We start from the raw sequence: 15,984 nt of genomic DNA on the forward strand, positions 1-15,984 counted from the left end.
TTTGCATTCCCCTCCCACACCAGGAAAGCACCTTCCTTCTACATCCTATTATAGAAAATAAAAAAATTTTGCTTGATTATCTATTTCGGAGAAGAGCTATTATGGTAATGTTTTATACAGATCTCTTCGGTCAAAACAGAGATAGCATACTGCCCCTAAAAACAAGGCACTGAGGACGGTTAATGACCCGATGTCCATGGACATCCAATTTATGTCTCAGCACCATGAAGCAGCGTTAACCCAAATGATATATTTCAAATAAGTTCCCTCACACCAGAGCTTCAGTGAGCTTTAGCTGGGAAATCACATTGTATGCAAGAAACTACACCTCCTCCTGGCACTCCCACCCTCACTGAACTGCATCCGTCTCTGTTTAAGGAGAAGGTTGCTTAAAATAGTAAAAATAGTGCAGAAAAGCATATTTTCAGATGATGAAGCAAAATTTTAAGTTAGCTAAATAGCCCAGGTTGAAAAAGTTTACAGCTTTTACCACTGTACGGAGGAACTAAGAGATGCACAGGTTTACAGTACAGCTCACGAGAAGCTCGTTGTCTCAGAACAAATGCCACTGAACTTCCAGCATCGCAGTTTGTTTTAGCTGAAGTAAATAAACCCCAGGGCCATCTCTTACCAGTACCACTTTCTAGAAGGACTTTTGAAAACTCTCTGTTCCCATGTGTCTGCTTAACAAAAGCTCTCTTGAAACGCTGGCTTTTTACTTGCTGAAATCATCTTCTTGGGACCCAGTTCATCCTTTCACAATTCAGAGGCGGGGAGCGGCGTGACATTACACTTCATGTGCTCGTCTTAAATAAAGGTGCTAAAATGATCCTCTAGTCAGGCTGAAACCAAGAACTTTTTATCCTGCTCTTATGGATTGTTGCCCAAGGGTTCTTGCATAAATTCTTCCTTACTCCCCACCTTCTTATTACACCTGGGCCTGTATGAATTCCTCTTGACTTTACCCAACTGCCTGGAGCAGCTGAGGAATGAGATAGACATCCAAAACTCCTTTGATAGTTAAGAGAGACTGGAGCACCTCCAGCGCTGCTGCATTAGACCTCAACGGGACTCCCAAGTACCTTCTCTGTCTGCCTTGGTTACACGGAATTTGATGGCAAACTAACCTAGCAGCGGCAAAACCTAGGAAAAACTCGCCCTTGGCTGCAGAACCCCTCCATCAGATGCGCTGGAAGGAGGGGCAAGGTTTGGGGCAGCACGGAGAGCACCACTGGCCTTTTCGGTGGTTGTCCTCCATTGCAGTGGTCTTGGCGTGGTGGCAGAGCGCGCCCCTGAGAGACTTTCCTGCAAGATTAAAATAAGGAGGGATCCGCTCCTAAAATAAGGAGCGATCCAGCTGCAGTGGCTTTTAAATTGGGAGCCTGACTCTTCATTGCTTTGCACCTTGCGTTCAGAGCAGAGAGGTTTGTGTGCTGGTCTTCTTTCCAACTCATTTCTTCATCTATCTGGAGTGATTTTACGTCATAAACTGAGTAAGAACCTCACCTCTTTTTACAGCGCTATGCCCAGCTGTGGCCTGAAATTTTCATATTTGGGAAATAATTTGCTTTAGTTTTGCTCAGGGAACATTTGGGTTACATGGGATCTTTCTTATGTTTTTTATGCACATTTTTAGGAGTTTTCTTTTTATATTTTTCATAGTTCCCCAAGGATGTGTCTATAGTGTCAACAGTAATGAATGACGTGAACTTTTACCGTAAGGAACTAAAATATCATGGTAATCTAGTTTTCATGGTAATTTGGCTCCATGGAAGTCTCTCCGAGGAATAAAAATGCCTGAGAAAAACGGAATTCACATAAACTCTCGTTATTTTCAAAGTTCGTCTATATGTCTATGGGGAACTAGATGAATTGTCAGCCTCCAAATATTAGTTACACTGCTCAAGAATGAAGGATCGGGACATGCTCAAAGGCTTGATCCAGCAATAATAAAAATAAAATTCTGCCTTTGTTCCACTGATAACAACCCCCTGGTACAGTGCTAAAATACCGCCGTGATCAGCACGGTAGAAAAGAGTCAGGGTGCGGTTCCCTGACAGTCAAAGCCAAACTAAGCTGATCTGTTTTCTTTCATGGTCACACCACCCCTCCTCGTCATCACAGAATGATTTATTTTATTTTGTTAGTTTTCTGACAATTAGTCCCTGGACCTACCCTGCCAGGGAGCCAGAGGAAGAGCATACATGCACACAGGGGAAGGTGAGTGGCGCTCTGCGCAATCGCCTGGATGCACGCGAAGAACACAAGGTGAATGTCAAATGACAGCAAAGCCCCCCCGGACAAGAGTAAATCATGTTCTTTGTGCTCAGACTAATTTTGAAAGTCCTTTAGTCTGTGTAACAGCAATCCATATGATTAATTTGCCAACTTGGAAAGAAATTAAGAAACCCGTTTGCCGAAGAGTTGCCAAACCAGTCCTTCTCACTGTCTGGAAGGAAGCTGATGTGTTCGTCTTCGTATGAGAGTAGCACCGCGCTAACTATATGGGAATAGCTAAAGAAAAAGGAAAACTATGGATGTCACATACAAATCGTTTATGGAAGAGCAGCTCTGTCCGTGTGAGAAAGATGGATAAACTGTACGGAAAGAGGGAGTAAAATAAAGCAGGTAGCTTTGGCAATCACGTCTGTGCTGTATGGGTAAATATATTAGCAAAACCTCATCGCCTTAAATGAAATAATTATACCAGCTCCCAAACTGAGTGCATACTGTGATCATTTGAAGAGAAAACGGCAATTAATAAATAAATAAAAAATCAGAAGGATTGCAGAGGAGGATGGAATTTGGAAATAACTAACACGCAGTGACGATATTTTAAATGGCCCACAAAGTGAAGAACGGTGCCACTGTAAACTGGGTGGTCCAGCCAGAACTGGAAGAGTCAAGTACTGCTGCCTGTTTGCACTTCTCTGTGACCCCATAAGGACCGGCGAGCAGTCGTGGGTCCGACTTAAAGCCACTTTGCTGCTGCGTGAAGCGGCTCCTGGCGAGAGTGGTGCCGACAGTCCCTATCAGCAAGGGGACGGCGTCCACTCCCGTGTCCTGTCCCGCTTTGTGCCTTCAGACGCCACCGAAGCGGTGTGAATGCGGCGAACTTCACCCCCTGGCAGATGCCGAATTTCTTTCCCAGGAGAACGACCCACCGCCTGCCCAACAAAATACAACGAAGGGGTGGGTTTTTTTCCAGCCGTGCCCTGCGAGTCGATACTTGCCGTTAGGTAATTAAACACCGCGTTATCAGCTCACGTGGGCTTTTGTAATGGGGAAAAACAGTACGTTTTAAGATTTGTGGCCAGGTCCACCAGCACGCTTGACAGCTCTGTGCTGCTCCGATGACACAGAACAACCTTAAGCCTGCAATAACTGATTGATTAAACGAGCTCGTCACGGTGTGGCTGGGGCAGCGCAAACCGGCCGAAGCGTATCCGCAAATCCGCCTTTGCAACTCCTATTTTAAGGGATTTATATCTCAGCCTAACTTAATTTCCAAAGTTTAAAAAATTAATTCATTTAATTTAGTGAATTAATTAATCTCCATGTTTAAAAGCTTGGTATTTACTTCTTGGGTAACAAATGGATTAATTTAAATGATTAGAAGCAGCACCCCTGTCCATCAGCAGGTTTGTGATGGGAGTGACAACGGGACGTGAGGACCAGGACCGGGTGCAATCTGGGTGAGTGAGGAGCGGTAATTTAGCTCAGAATGCCACGCGAGGCAGAGAGAGTCCTTCCTAAATTACGTCCACTGAAATTGGCTTTACAGAACGTGCAAAACGCCACCGAGAGCCAAGCACAACGCTGCTCGTGGAGAGCAAATATATGGGAAATAACCACTGGTGCTGCCATAGAGTTAAAGCAAAACAGGATGCCGAAAGATTTAGTGGGAAAGATGACTCTGCAAAAAGGAAACTAAGCCGTATTTATAAAACAAGACTCGTGATCTCTCAGAGACAGAGAGCTCAGCCTGTCATTTTCTACCACGGTTAAATCACTCCTTGTGAGTGATCCATCTATTATTTCCAAAAACTTTCAGGCTGATTTGCTATTGCGAAATGAAATTTCTTCAATCGAGACAAAAAGTGCATTCCTCCTTCAGGATTGCACTCTGCACATGCCAAATCCCAAGTTATAAAACCAAGCTGTTTTGGAGTTATCTGAGCATTAAAAAAAAAAAAAAAAAAAAAAAAAAAAAAAAAAAAAAAGAGGCCTCTGAACAGTTTTCTGAGAAGAAAATTTTCCAGAAAATAAAAATAATCCCTTGGGCTAAGTGTGGGAAATTTCAAGCCAAAATGCCAATCTCTGAGCACTATAGAAGCAAAGATGAGCAGCAGCTCAACCCAAGAGATATTTTGGGAGGCAGAAACACTGACTCCAAAGTTCAGGCTGAATTTCGCCTCGACCGTGGGTCTGATTTTCAAACCACAGTCTGCTAATTTTCCCAAAAGGAAGAGATTTTCTTGAAATGGGGAATGCTGCATCTCTGCAGTAGAGCTTTCCTGAGACGTTTGGTAAAATCAGGCAAGGGAGGAGGGCTGGTTGTTTTGGATGAGTTCCTGTTTTAGTGTAACATTTTATAAATGTAGCTAGGCTCTGAAAAAATCATTGTGCAAATGTTTTTTTCTGACTGGATCCTGCCAGTGACTTTGCCTCGTAACTTCTCCATGCTGCTAATGTGGCTGGGGAGATTTATCCGTCTCTGAATTATTTGGGGAAAGGGGATTTGGGAAAACTGTTTAAAAAAAAAAAAAGAATTACAGTTATTCTTAAGCCTAGAAAGAGAAATACCTGTGTGAAAAAACCCTAGCACCTAGATAAAGTGACCTTTATATGGGCGTCTTTCATCTCCTGAAAGTCATGGCCAGCTTTGCTCTCCGTGCCCCATCGAATGGTGTGCGTGACACATCTGTGCCTCCTGGATTCTTAACCACACACATAATCTGAAAAATCCCCTTGCGTTGTCAAACATTTTGATGCTATCTAGATGCAAAGGGTTTCTCAAAATGATGCATGTTGAGCAGCACTGAAATTTCCTGTTTACAAAGCTATAAAACCAGATTCTGAGGTCTCTGTGCAGACCAAAATATTGACTTTCAGGGGTCATGGAACAGCTATTGACCCATGTTGGCGTGCGAGGAATTACACGTGTGAGTGTGTAATGTAGTGTAGGCGTGGTGCTGGGGGACATGGTTTCGTGGTAACTTGGCAGAGCTGGGTTAAAGGTTGGACTCGAAGATCTTAAAGGTCTCTCCCAAACAAAAAGATCCAATGATTCTATGATTCTGTGAATCCAGACACGGGATCTACGTGTCACAGCTTAGCTGCACCAAAGTACGCAAAGTTACAGCCATGTCAGCATGAAAACAGGGATTTGGAGCATGTCAGGAGACCTGCCCTCCAGCCTCCAGGGCTGGTACCGTCTGGGTGTCCCTGGGCTGCAGAGAGCTGGCTCACGTGGAGACACCAAGGGCAGAAACCTCAACAGGCATCCTGAGAGCATCAGGAGCCCACTCCCACTGGATGAGGCCCAGAAGGGTGCTGCAATGCACCATGGCAGGTAAATTTGCACATACTATGCACTCTATTTTAAAGGCTGGGACACATTCTGATTGAGATCAGTGTTGATTGATTCAATGTCATCGAATCAGAGTGCCACTCTGTGCACTACCTTGTGCACTGGTATTATATATGCATATTTTAGATATTAAAAAAAACCATATATACATGTGTATGTATTTGCATGTTTTTACATATATATACACACACATAAATACATATGCATATACATAAATACTCACTGCACTGGGTTTTTTCCTGGGATCAAGTAGAGCCATGTTCAGTGGAAGTGTCATGACAAAACAAATAATTTATTTTCTGGTTAGTACTGGACAATTGCAATGCTGATTACAATGGATAAGTGCAGCAGGATAAATGCAAGTCGGGGGATAGATGCTTTTCCTGCTTTAAAAGGGACAGCTTCACAAAGTACAGAAGTAACGAGGGGAGAGAATTTACATTAAGCGTGCGAATAGTAATTAGAAATCAACTAGAGGCCTGAAAAGCCATCACTGAACAAAGTGATCTGTCTTGACTAAAAAATTCAGCTAACTTTATAGAAGGAAAAATTAAAGAAAAAATCTTTAATAAAATTTTTAAAAATATCAAGTTAATTAAGTTTAAGAAAAGCATGAATGTCAAACAGTAGAAGGGAGACATTGGTTTGAAAGAATACAAATCCAAAAGGAATTACAAGAATGGAACGTGTTGGAAGGCGTCCAGAGAAGGGCCACAAGGATGCTCAGAGGGCTGGAGCACCTCTCCTGTGAGGACAGACAGAGAGTTGGGGTTGTTCAGTCTGGAGGAAAGAAGGCTCCGAGGAGACCTTCTAGTGGCCTGCCAGTATCTTAAGGGGGCCTACAAGAAAGCTGGGGAGGGACTTTGTAGGATGTTGGGAAATGGTAAGACTAGAGGGAATGGATTAAAACTAGAGATGGGATGATTCAGACTGGACGTTCTTCACCATGAGGGTGGTGAGACACTGGAACAGGTTGCCCAGAGAAGCTGTGGCTGCCCCATCCCTGGAGGGGTTCAAGGCCAGGTTGGACGGGGCTGGGAGCAGCCTGGGCTGGTGGGAGGTGTCCCTGCCCAGGGCAGGGGGTTGGAACTGGATGATCTTTAAGGTCCGTTCCAACCCTACCAATTTTATGATTCTATGAATGTGATAAAATAAGCAAAACTAAAAAAGTAATGGACAGATGGTCAAAGACAAAAGTGTTTTATGTAAACTGAGACAAGGAGAAAGTCACTAATGGTGCCGGTACGTCACTCGGTGGAAGCTGTGTAATTGGCAACCAAGAAAGCAGGTGACAGAAGTGTCCCACAGATATTTTTGTTGTATATTGGAAAATATTTATGAGATGATAGAGATAACTAATAGCAATTAATGAATTCTTACAATTTCAATGTCCCCAAACAGCTCTAGAAGTTACATATTTTTAAAAAACTGCATGTTTCCTAGGTCTGCCCTCGCGGCATCAGTCCTGGCTCTCAGTGTGATGCCACGGGGTAGATCCTGTCCTTGGAGGTCTCAGCAGGGTCACCTTGTGTAGGAATGAAGAGGGTATTTTACCCGCACATTTGTCATGAGTGTCACTCCTATGGGAAAGCTGAGCCGTGTTCTAACACGACACTTCAGGCAAATGTTGATGCGTTGAAAATTTTCAGAGATTTATGAACCTTCTCAGATGCCCTGCAAGACGATGGAAGACTCTTGAGAGATGCTGGTAAGCTTTATTGATTTTTGTACTGTAAAAGTATGATCACAGCTTTAATAATGATGCAAAAAAACACATACAAACTTAAAGGGGAAACAGTAATAACAAGATAATAATAAATTATAAGTAGGTTTTTATATGAATGTAATTCCTGTTCTGTGAGTTGCCTTGTGAAGTTGCCTCTCCTAGCCGGCTCCAAAGGGACCGGGGGTGCTCAGGCTGCTAATTCAGACATATCCATTAGGAACTGTGAAGGATGGTTTGGGCTGAAAGTGCTTCTCAAACAGCAGGGTCAAATCTCGCTCCTTTAAAATCAAAAGCGTGATTAAAGAATTGGAAAAGGCGCCTTACAGTAAGAAACTCAGGAAGTTCAATCTATTTTGCTTAACCACAGCCTGACATCACCTGCAGGGATAATCTCGGGAATGACTTCTCAACCTGGCCGGCAAAGATAGAACAAAAGTCGGTGGCTGGAGGCTGAAGATAACTCAGACTAGAAACCAAATGTAATTATTGGTGGCCACAATAAATAATAATTATCAGGGTGGCTGCTGATCCTTTAATGAGGGCTACCTCAAAATTGAAATCAGATGTATTAAAAAAAAATGCACTGCAAATCAGGCAATGACCCAGGTAAGAACGTGGCTTGTGCTATGCTGGATTCAGGCGAGTGTCTCACACTGCCCAGTAATCCAAGAATCTTTAAACCCACTATCCCAGAGGTTTCTTACTTTGATGTGTTTAAAGAAACTATTATGTACATGCTTATCGTGGTGATATTTAATCACTGGTAATACATGCGTACGGTTCAAAGCAGGGCAATTACCATTTTTTCCAGCTCTAACCTCTCGTATGATTTGCCACCGCCTTTCCCAGAGCTCTTGTTTTGAAAACTAATTCCCATTATCTAAAAGACTTTCCAAAGCAAACACAGCAGTGTAGCACTTTCTAATATTTATTTTGTGTTCTCAAAGAAAAGGCAATAGCAGTAGGGTGGGGTTTTTTTTGGGGGGGGAGAGTTCCTCTTAAAAGATAGTTGTGATCACCGTGACTTAAAAACGTCCCCCTGCCCCTTTACTGAGCCCAAGAACCAGGTCCAGGGGCAGAAGGCTTTGCCGTGTAACTGCTGAATACGCAGTAGGTGAGGTTTTTTTCGTGGGAATTAGGGAAAGGTTCTACTCTGGTAGCAGCAAACTCTGCTTCGGTGCCTAACTGCAGCAGGAGGCTGCAAATAAAAAGGGTTTTCATCTACTAAGACAAAGATGCATAGTTTTTAAGGTCACCACGATCCTCCCTCCAGTCTTCTTTCCTACGTAATTTGGACCAAAAAAAAAAACAAACGTCAACAAAAATTTCTGCCATGGGAAGTTCTTCCTCTTGCTTTTGGGTGTTTGAGCGTAGGGAAGGCCCCCGCGCTCGTCTGGCGGAGGTGATAAACTCGGTGGGGCTGGGAACAGCTCTGCGGACACGTGCAGCGCGCTGTGTGTGTGCAATCACGGCGTTATCACCCCCCAGATTAGCAGCCGAGCGCTGCTGGTCACGGTCGGCAACGCTTGGGAGTAAATACGGGCCGTGCAGGATACGGGTTGAGCTCCACCGTACACTCCTTGCCTGACCTTGGGACTGTAGCACTGTCTGCCTCCGTGTTTAAAAAGTTAAGATAATATTACTTGTCTGCCTCGCAAGGGTTTTGTGAGGTTAGGGGCACTGTTTATTGGAGCTAGCTGTAAAGTATTAACGGTGCTGAGAGCTATGTAAATATCTATGTTCATGAAATCCCAATTAAAACACTGCCCGCCTTGCCGGAGGAAAGCACACGTAAAGCCCATCTGTCCCTACAACATCACGCTACAGCTCACACACATCCCAGAGGTGGGAAAAATCCTGATGGCAATGGAGCCACAGAGGGGAAACCCGCAGTGATTGAGCACGGGGCAGTTCATAACACGTGTTTTGCTGCAGTTTCCAACCTCACGGCCGGAAAGGAGCTGCCTTAGTCCGTTAGTCTTAGTGCAGCGACGTCGGGGAGAAGCGAAGGCCCCGAGGTGCGTACGGAGCCATATCTGCTCGCCACAGACAGGCTCAGGAGCACAGGCACATGCCACACACACACGCAGCAAGAGGTCACCCAACTGGGGCTTTACAAACAGTTTCAAAGTGCTTTACAAACAATTCATTAATAGATGACATATTTTTGCTAAAGGCACAACCAGCTCAACCAGATTTTATTACAGGTGTAAATAATACCGAGAGAATTTAAACGCGAGCCTCATTTGTCTGCTCTTAATCCCTCCTCCCGCTGACACGTTAAAGGTCTGCTTAATCATCCAGCCCTTTCCCCCCAAATGCACGAGTGTTTCACCCGCACTTACTTGTTTTACAGAGATTTATACAAATGCCAGGAGGTACCTAGCAGTGCCCTCCAGGTTTCTTGGCCCTAATGAAAAAACAAACAACGCTCAAACCCAGATGTAACCCAGCGGCCGGCGCTGCAATTTAACTCGTTAGGAAGAGAAGGCGGCAGCTCAGAAAGCCACCCCGGGTAATTTTATCCCGGCCACGAAGAAGCTGGACGCCCTTGGCTGTGAAAAGCTGGGCCAGAAGCGTGGGAAGGGCTGGGGTGCGATGAGCAGGAGCCCCCAACGCGTGTGCTGGGGTTTCAACCCACCCTGTCCCTGGGGGGCTGGACGTGGGTGCCAGCGGGAGCCCCTGGGACCAGCGCCCGTGCTGGGAGGCATGGTGGGGACACTGGGACGGTGAGGATGTCTCCCGGTGGCGCCAGGCTGGAGGGAGGGAGGGAAGGGGGTACCCGCCGCGGGGAGAGGGGGCGCGGGCAGAGCTCCCCGGGGTGTTTGGGAGGGAGAAGGATGGGGGGTGCGGGTAAGGGGTCCCCAGGGAGGAGAAGAGGGGTGGCGAGATGCAGCCGGGGAGAAAAGCGCGTCCCGGGGGTGGGGGCGCGGGCCGGGGCTCCCCCGGCAGCGGAGGGGGGGCTCTTCTGGGTGCCGGGGTGGGGGCGCAGGTAGGACCCCCCCCCTTCCCGGAGAGGGGGTGTGCGGCGGCCGGGGCTCCCCGGGGCGGGGGCGGCGGCGCTGGGAGGGCTCGGGGAGGCGCCGTCCCTCCCCTGGGCAGTTTCTCCACGAAGCTCTTTAATAGCGGAGCCGCCCCCGGCCCCTCCCCGTTGGAGCCGGCCCGTGCGGCACGGCGCGGCCGGGGCCGGGGCCGGGGCCGGGGCCGGGGCCGGGGCTGCTCGGGCCATGGCGGGGGGCGGCGGCGGCGGGGGGGGCGACCGGCGTCGGGGGGCTGGTGGCCGTGCTGCTGGCGGGGCTGCTCGGCGGGGCGCGGGGTTTCGGCGACGAAGAGGAGCGTCGCTGCGACGCCATCCGCATCGCCATGTGCCAGAACCTGGGCTACAATGTCACCAAGATGCCCAACCTGGTGGGACACGAGCTGCAGGCGGACGCGGAGCTGCAGCTCACCACCTTCACCCCCCTCATCCAGTACGGCTGCTCCAGCCAGCTCCAGGTGGGTCGGGGCTCCGGGGGGGGGTACCCCTTTTGTGCGGGGCCGGGAGAGGGGGGGGGGCTGCCACCGCGCATCCCCCATCCCCGTCCCCCATCCCTTTCCCTGTCGCCCTTTCGCTCCCCCTTCCCCATCCCTTTTCCCCCCTTCCCCATCCCTTTTCCCCCCTTCCCCATCCCTTTTCCCCCCTTCCCCATCTTTTTTCCCCCTTCCCCATCTTTTTTCCCCCTTCCCCATCCCTTTTCCCCCCTTCCCCATCCCTTTTCCCCCCGTTCGCCACCCCGTTCCCCCTTTCCTCATCCCTTTTCCTGCTTCCCCATCCCCTTGTCTCAGTCTAAAACCCAATCGAAAACCCCAGACCGCCCCGAAGGTCCCGCCGCCGTGCCGTGCCGTTCCTCGCTGCCCGGTTCATCCCGGGCCGAGGTGCGGGGGGCGGCGGGGGGCGGGCAGCGCAGCCCCGGGAAGGCGGCGCGGGAGCCCGGCGCGGTCCTGGGGGAAGCTGGGGCTCCCGGAGCTTTGCCTGGTCGTTCCCCTCCGTTTCTGTTGTACCCGAGGTGCTGCGACCCTCGGAGATGAGACCCGAAGGGAGCCGGCTCCTGGGAGCCGCCGGGGACCTCCTCCGGGACTCCCACCCCAGGAGTTTCTTTCCCAGGCGAACGGCAAGAACCTTGTCCCCCCCCCCGCCCCGGGCATGGATTTCATCAAACAAAAACCAGCTTGTTTCTTGCGGCAGAGCTCCCGAATTAGCACGCAGTCCCGCTTACACTGTCGCGTCGCAGAATTGCGATTATTCAAAAGCCGAGAAAATGACAATGTTTTATGACTGTCCCGAATACGTACGTGACCTTATGGTAAAAGAAAATCACATTCTTCTAGGAGGATCGTGAACCAAAGTAATTCAATAAATGCCTTTTCTTCTGTTTGCTTGTAAACTGTAATATCCAGGCAGTGCCTAGAACAAATATATGTATTTGTTAAACCGCTTTAATTTGTTTCTTTGCTTTTGTAAATTGCACCCTTGAGGTTTAGATCTGGCTAAATCCCACTCGCTTTATTGAAACTGATGGGCTAAATTTACATGGAGCTAATCTAGGGAGTAAAATGTTCAGGCTTTGGCTTTGGACCACGTTTGAACTGGAAGAAGACAACATTGTTAGGGTTTGCTTTTTTTCTCTTTTGTTTTTATTGTTCTTGGTTTATTTGTTTTATGCTGCTTCCTGTTTTTTAAGGCAAAGGACCAAGTATTACTGCTAAAAAGGCAAAAAAACCTCACCAAAGTTGTTATATTTCGACCTGTCTAATTTTCCCCTTACGCACTTGTGATTTCTGTTTCTCTCTTCCAGTTCTTCCTTTGTTCGGTCTATGTCCCAATGTGCACGGAGAAGATTAACATCCCCATAGGTCCCTGCGGTGGCATGTGCCTCTCCGTCAAAAGAAGATGCGAACCCGTTCTGAAAGAATTCGGGTTTGCCTGGCCGGACAGCCTAAACTGCAGCAAATTCCCACCCCAGAATGATCACAACCACATGTGCATGGAGGGCCCGGGAGACGAAGAGGTTCCCCTTCATAGCAAGACCTCCTTGCAGCCTGGAGAAGAGTGCCACAGCATGGGATCTAACTCGGAGCAGTACATCTGGGTGAAGAGAAGCTTGAACTGTGTCCTGAAGTGTGGCTACGACGCTGGTCTCTACAGCAGGTCGGCTAAGGAATTCACGGATATCTGGATGGCCGTGTGGGCCAGTCTGTGCTTCATCTCAACTGCCTTCACAGTCCTGACCTTCCTGATTGATTCATCCAGATTTTCCTACCCGGAGCGCCCAATCATATTTTTGAGCATGTGCTACAATATTTATAGCATTGCTTATATTGTGAGGCTAACTGTGGGCCGGGAAAGGATATCCTGTGATTTTGAAGAGGCAGCAGAACCTGTTCTTATCCAAGAAGGTCTTAAGAACACAGGATGTGCTATAATTTTCTTGCTGATGTATTTTTTCGGGATGGCTAGCTCCATCTGGTGGGTTATTCTCACATTGACGTGGTTTCTGGCTGCAGGACTCAAGTGGGGCCATGAAGCTATAGAAATGCACAGCTCTTATTTCCACATTGCAGCCTGGGCTATCCCCGCCGTGAAGACCATCGTCATTTTGATTATGAGACTCGTAGATGCAGACGAGCTCACCGGTCTGTGCTACGTTGGGAACCAGAACCTAGACGCTCTGACGGGCTTTGTCGTCGCTCCGCTTTTTACCTACCTGGTCATTGGGACTTTATTCATTGCAGCGGGACTGGTGGCCTTATTTAAAATTAGGTCTAATCTTCAGAAAGATGGAACTAAAACTGACAAGCTGGAAAGGCTGATGGTCAAAATCGGTGTCTTTTCAGTGCTGTACACCGTCCCAGCAACCTGTGTCATCGCCTGTTATTTCTACGAAATCTCCAACTGGGCCATTTTCCGCTATTCAGCAGATGATTCCAATATGGCAGTGGAGATGCTCAAAATCTTCATGTCCCTCCTGGTGGGTATTACATCGGGTATGTGGATCTGGTCAGCCAAAACTCTGCACACGTGGCAGAAGTGCTCAAACAGACTGGTGAACTCAGGGAAAGTGAAACGGGAGAAGAGAGCAGATGGTTGGGTGAAACCTGGGAAGGGGAACGAGACCGTGGTATGAGAAAAGGACGACCCCGCCATGGTCCGAGTGCTGTCCCGGGAAGGACTGGTCGTGTGTGAGCATTGCTGTGTAAATGTTGGGAGTAGAGTAGGGAGACGGTTACACAACCTGTCTCCGGGGGATGGAAAAAAAAGCCTTAAAGAATAAACAGCAAAAAGATCATGCTGCAGATACAATAGCCATAAATCATGCTGCCCAAAATAGGAAAGCCCAGGGAGGCTTTAAAAGCTGTGAAATATCCAAACACGTTATCTTCCTTTTTTTTTCAAAGCAGGATGCAATATACTGAAGTCTTCAGAAGCTGAGGGACTGTAGCCCAGAGCTGGGGCACGTTGTTTTCTTTCCATCGTCTTATAGCTGATGGAGGAAATGCGGTCCAGGGCCAAATTCTGGGCCGATTTAGGGTCCGGTTGCCAGAAGATGGAGCACCCAGGACCTCAGTTAGGTGTCATCTTTGCGAGTTCAGCGTCGTGAAGGACGCGCTTGCTGAGGGTTGTGTCTTTATGCCCTGGGGAATTCTGTTGCTCCCAAATGCTGCACAAGTCAGCCATGGATCGCGTCCTCCAACAGATACCAAGGGGGCTTTGCAGGTCTGAGCGTTACCCGTGATGAGTAGGATTTAGTGAGGTATTGGTGAGGGTGTTTCTATAAGTAATCTGGTGGTCTAATAATAATTTCGACTCGTTCTTTTTACCATCTGTAGCCTGGTCTGAATTGAAAGCTGACTCTGCCTTGTAGGAATTTGGACCACCCTAGGTCCCTTCCCACCTGAATCATTCTGTGGTTCTATCAATATTTCTATTTTTTTGAAAGCTTTACTCAAGGCCACTGTCAGAAGTAGAGGAGTCAGTGGGAGCCGGGAGACTGTGATGGTCTTCTGCATCAATTATCGTTATCCGCCTGCCTCCATCCCTCTCCCTTCAGGTGCTCCTGCTATTTGCAGTGAACTACTTTATTCTGCTGCTTTTAAGAGCCTTAAATAAAGTCTTACATTGTGGTGTTCCTTCCTCCAGGAAAGAGAAAAATGAGTTGAGGGTCTCTTCAAACAATGCCAGTTTTCTCCGAGTAAACTTATCTGTCTCTCTCTGGAGACCCATTGCATGAAGCAATTAAGTCTTAATATATTTCGTTCAGAGCGATGGTATCTCTGCAGACGCCAGTCTGGGGAGAAGTGAAATGTTAAGTTCCTTGGCAACATCATGTTCACACAGATCAGTTGTATAATTATGTGTGTCAGTTACAATTAAAAGAACATTCTCAGCCCATGACATCGCAGTACAGCTGACTGCCGCGACGATGCTCCGACTGCTCGCTGACAGCTATGGAGGTTTTTTTAACGTATATTTACACGCAGAGTGTGAGCAGGCGTTCAGTCCTCGGGAACGACAAGAGACATTTCCAGGTTTTGTGAAGGGATCCCCAGAGAAGAGGTCCGGCTTCGTGGTGAATAATGTTGTTTCACAGCAACTGTCGAGGGTTTCTTACCCTTTTATTGGAGGACGCATCAGCTCGTGCTCGTGGGGAGCTTGAACCTTGTGTTGGGGGCTTGTTTGGCTGATAAGAAAGGTGATGCAAACAGAAATAGCCCGGAAGCACTTAAGAGAAGACTGTTCTGATACTCTGTCCCTTTGAAGGACCTTTGGTTTTATCTGTGTGCCCTAAACTTTTGCTTTGTTTGTCTGTCTGGAACCTGGTCAGCTGCGGAGCATCCCCCCGGTGCCCCGGCTCGCGTGACCTTCGAGGGCAGCTGAGAACAGGCGCTGCTTTATTACAGTCCTCGCTTTTCACACAGGTGCCCCATGTGCTTCCCAAACCACAACTCATTCCAGCTCTGGCCGTGAGCACTAATCTGTCCCAGAAGCGTGTATTGTTTCAATGTCAATGTTGAAACATGTGCTAGAGCACTTTTTTTTTTTTTTTAAAAAAAAAAAAAGAGAAACCCAAACCCCAAACAAACCCTAATTGCAGTCTTTGCGGTTGGGCTCCCTCTCCAGCAGAACAAGTGACAACTTGACACATTCTGCTCAAGACACACAAGCATTGTGTTGGCCAACGCCGCGTACCAGCCCAGCCTTTCATCCTCTCCATGAAGTCTCTCGCTATTAGTGTTGTGTTTAGATCTGGTTATTCCTCTGCAGGCGAGGAGTTCTGCAAGTAGGAAATCTTCAGATGGCCGAGCTTCTCCATCGTGGGATCTTGCTCCTGGCCCAGCGAGGGGTGTGGAGTCAGCAGCTGTATGTTGACTTTCCAGGGGTGCGGATGCAGTAGGAGCCTTGTCTTGTGACAGTATCGGGCTGTGCCAAGGTGTCACATTCACCGAAGTGTCCTTCACTCTGAAATGGTTTGGGTACTCTCCTGGCTGATACGGCCCACGTTGGACCTGCCTGATTCAATAAGCGGCATTTTTAATCATGTTACGTACACAGAAGTGAATGCTAAATAGCAGCCTGTTATCAGATCCCTGCATCTCCGGCTGTGACCCCGTGGACTGTGACAGACGG

At 47.8% G+C, this 15,984-nt stretch overlaps 1 protein-coding gene across 1 annotated transcript; it reads left to right on the forward strand.

Moving 5' to 3' along the window:
• Window positions 1–10,581: 10,581 nt before the first annotated feature.
• FZD4 (frizzled class receptor 4) lies at window positions 10,582–15,398 on the forward strand. The gene is made up of 2 exons (XM_054223808.1): window positions 10,582–10,814; window positions 12,155–15,398. Exons 1-2 carry the CDS (start codon window positions 10,683–10,685, stop codon window positions 13,481–13,483), a joined length of 1,461 nt encoding a protein of 486 aa, XP_054079783.1. The 5' UTR covers window positions 10,582–10,682; the 3' UTR covers window positions 13,484–15,398.
• Window positions 15,399–15,984: the final 586 nt, after the last annotated feature.

This window comes from Rissa tridactyla, chromosome 1 (genome assembly GCF_028500815.1).
Source record: "Rissa tridactyla isolate bRisTri1 chromosome 1, bRisTri1.patW.cur.20221130, whole genome shotgun sequence".
NCBI lineage: Eukaryota > Metazoa > Chordata > Aves > Charadriiformes > Laridae > Rissa > Rissa tridactyla.

What these genes read in the sequence shown, in the direction of transcription:
- FZD4 (XM_054223808.1), top strand. Translation starts at nt 10,683, where the DNA reads ATGTGCCAGAACCTGGGCTACAATGTCACCAAGATGCCCAACCTGGTG. An exon ending in GCTGCTCCAGCCAGCTCCAG is followed by an intron (nt 10,815 to 12,154) that starts GTGGGTCGGGGC and finishes TCTCTCTTCCAG; the next exon opens with TTCTTCCTTTGTTCGGTCTA.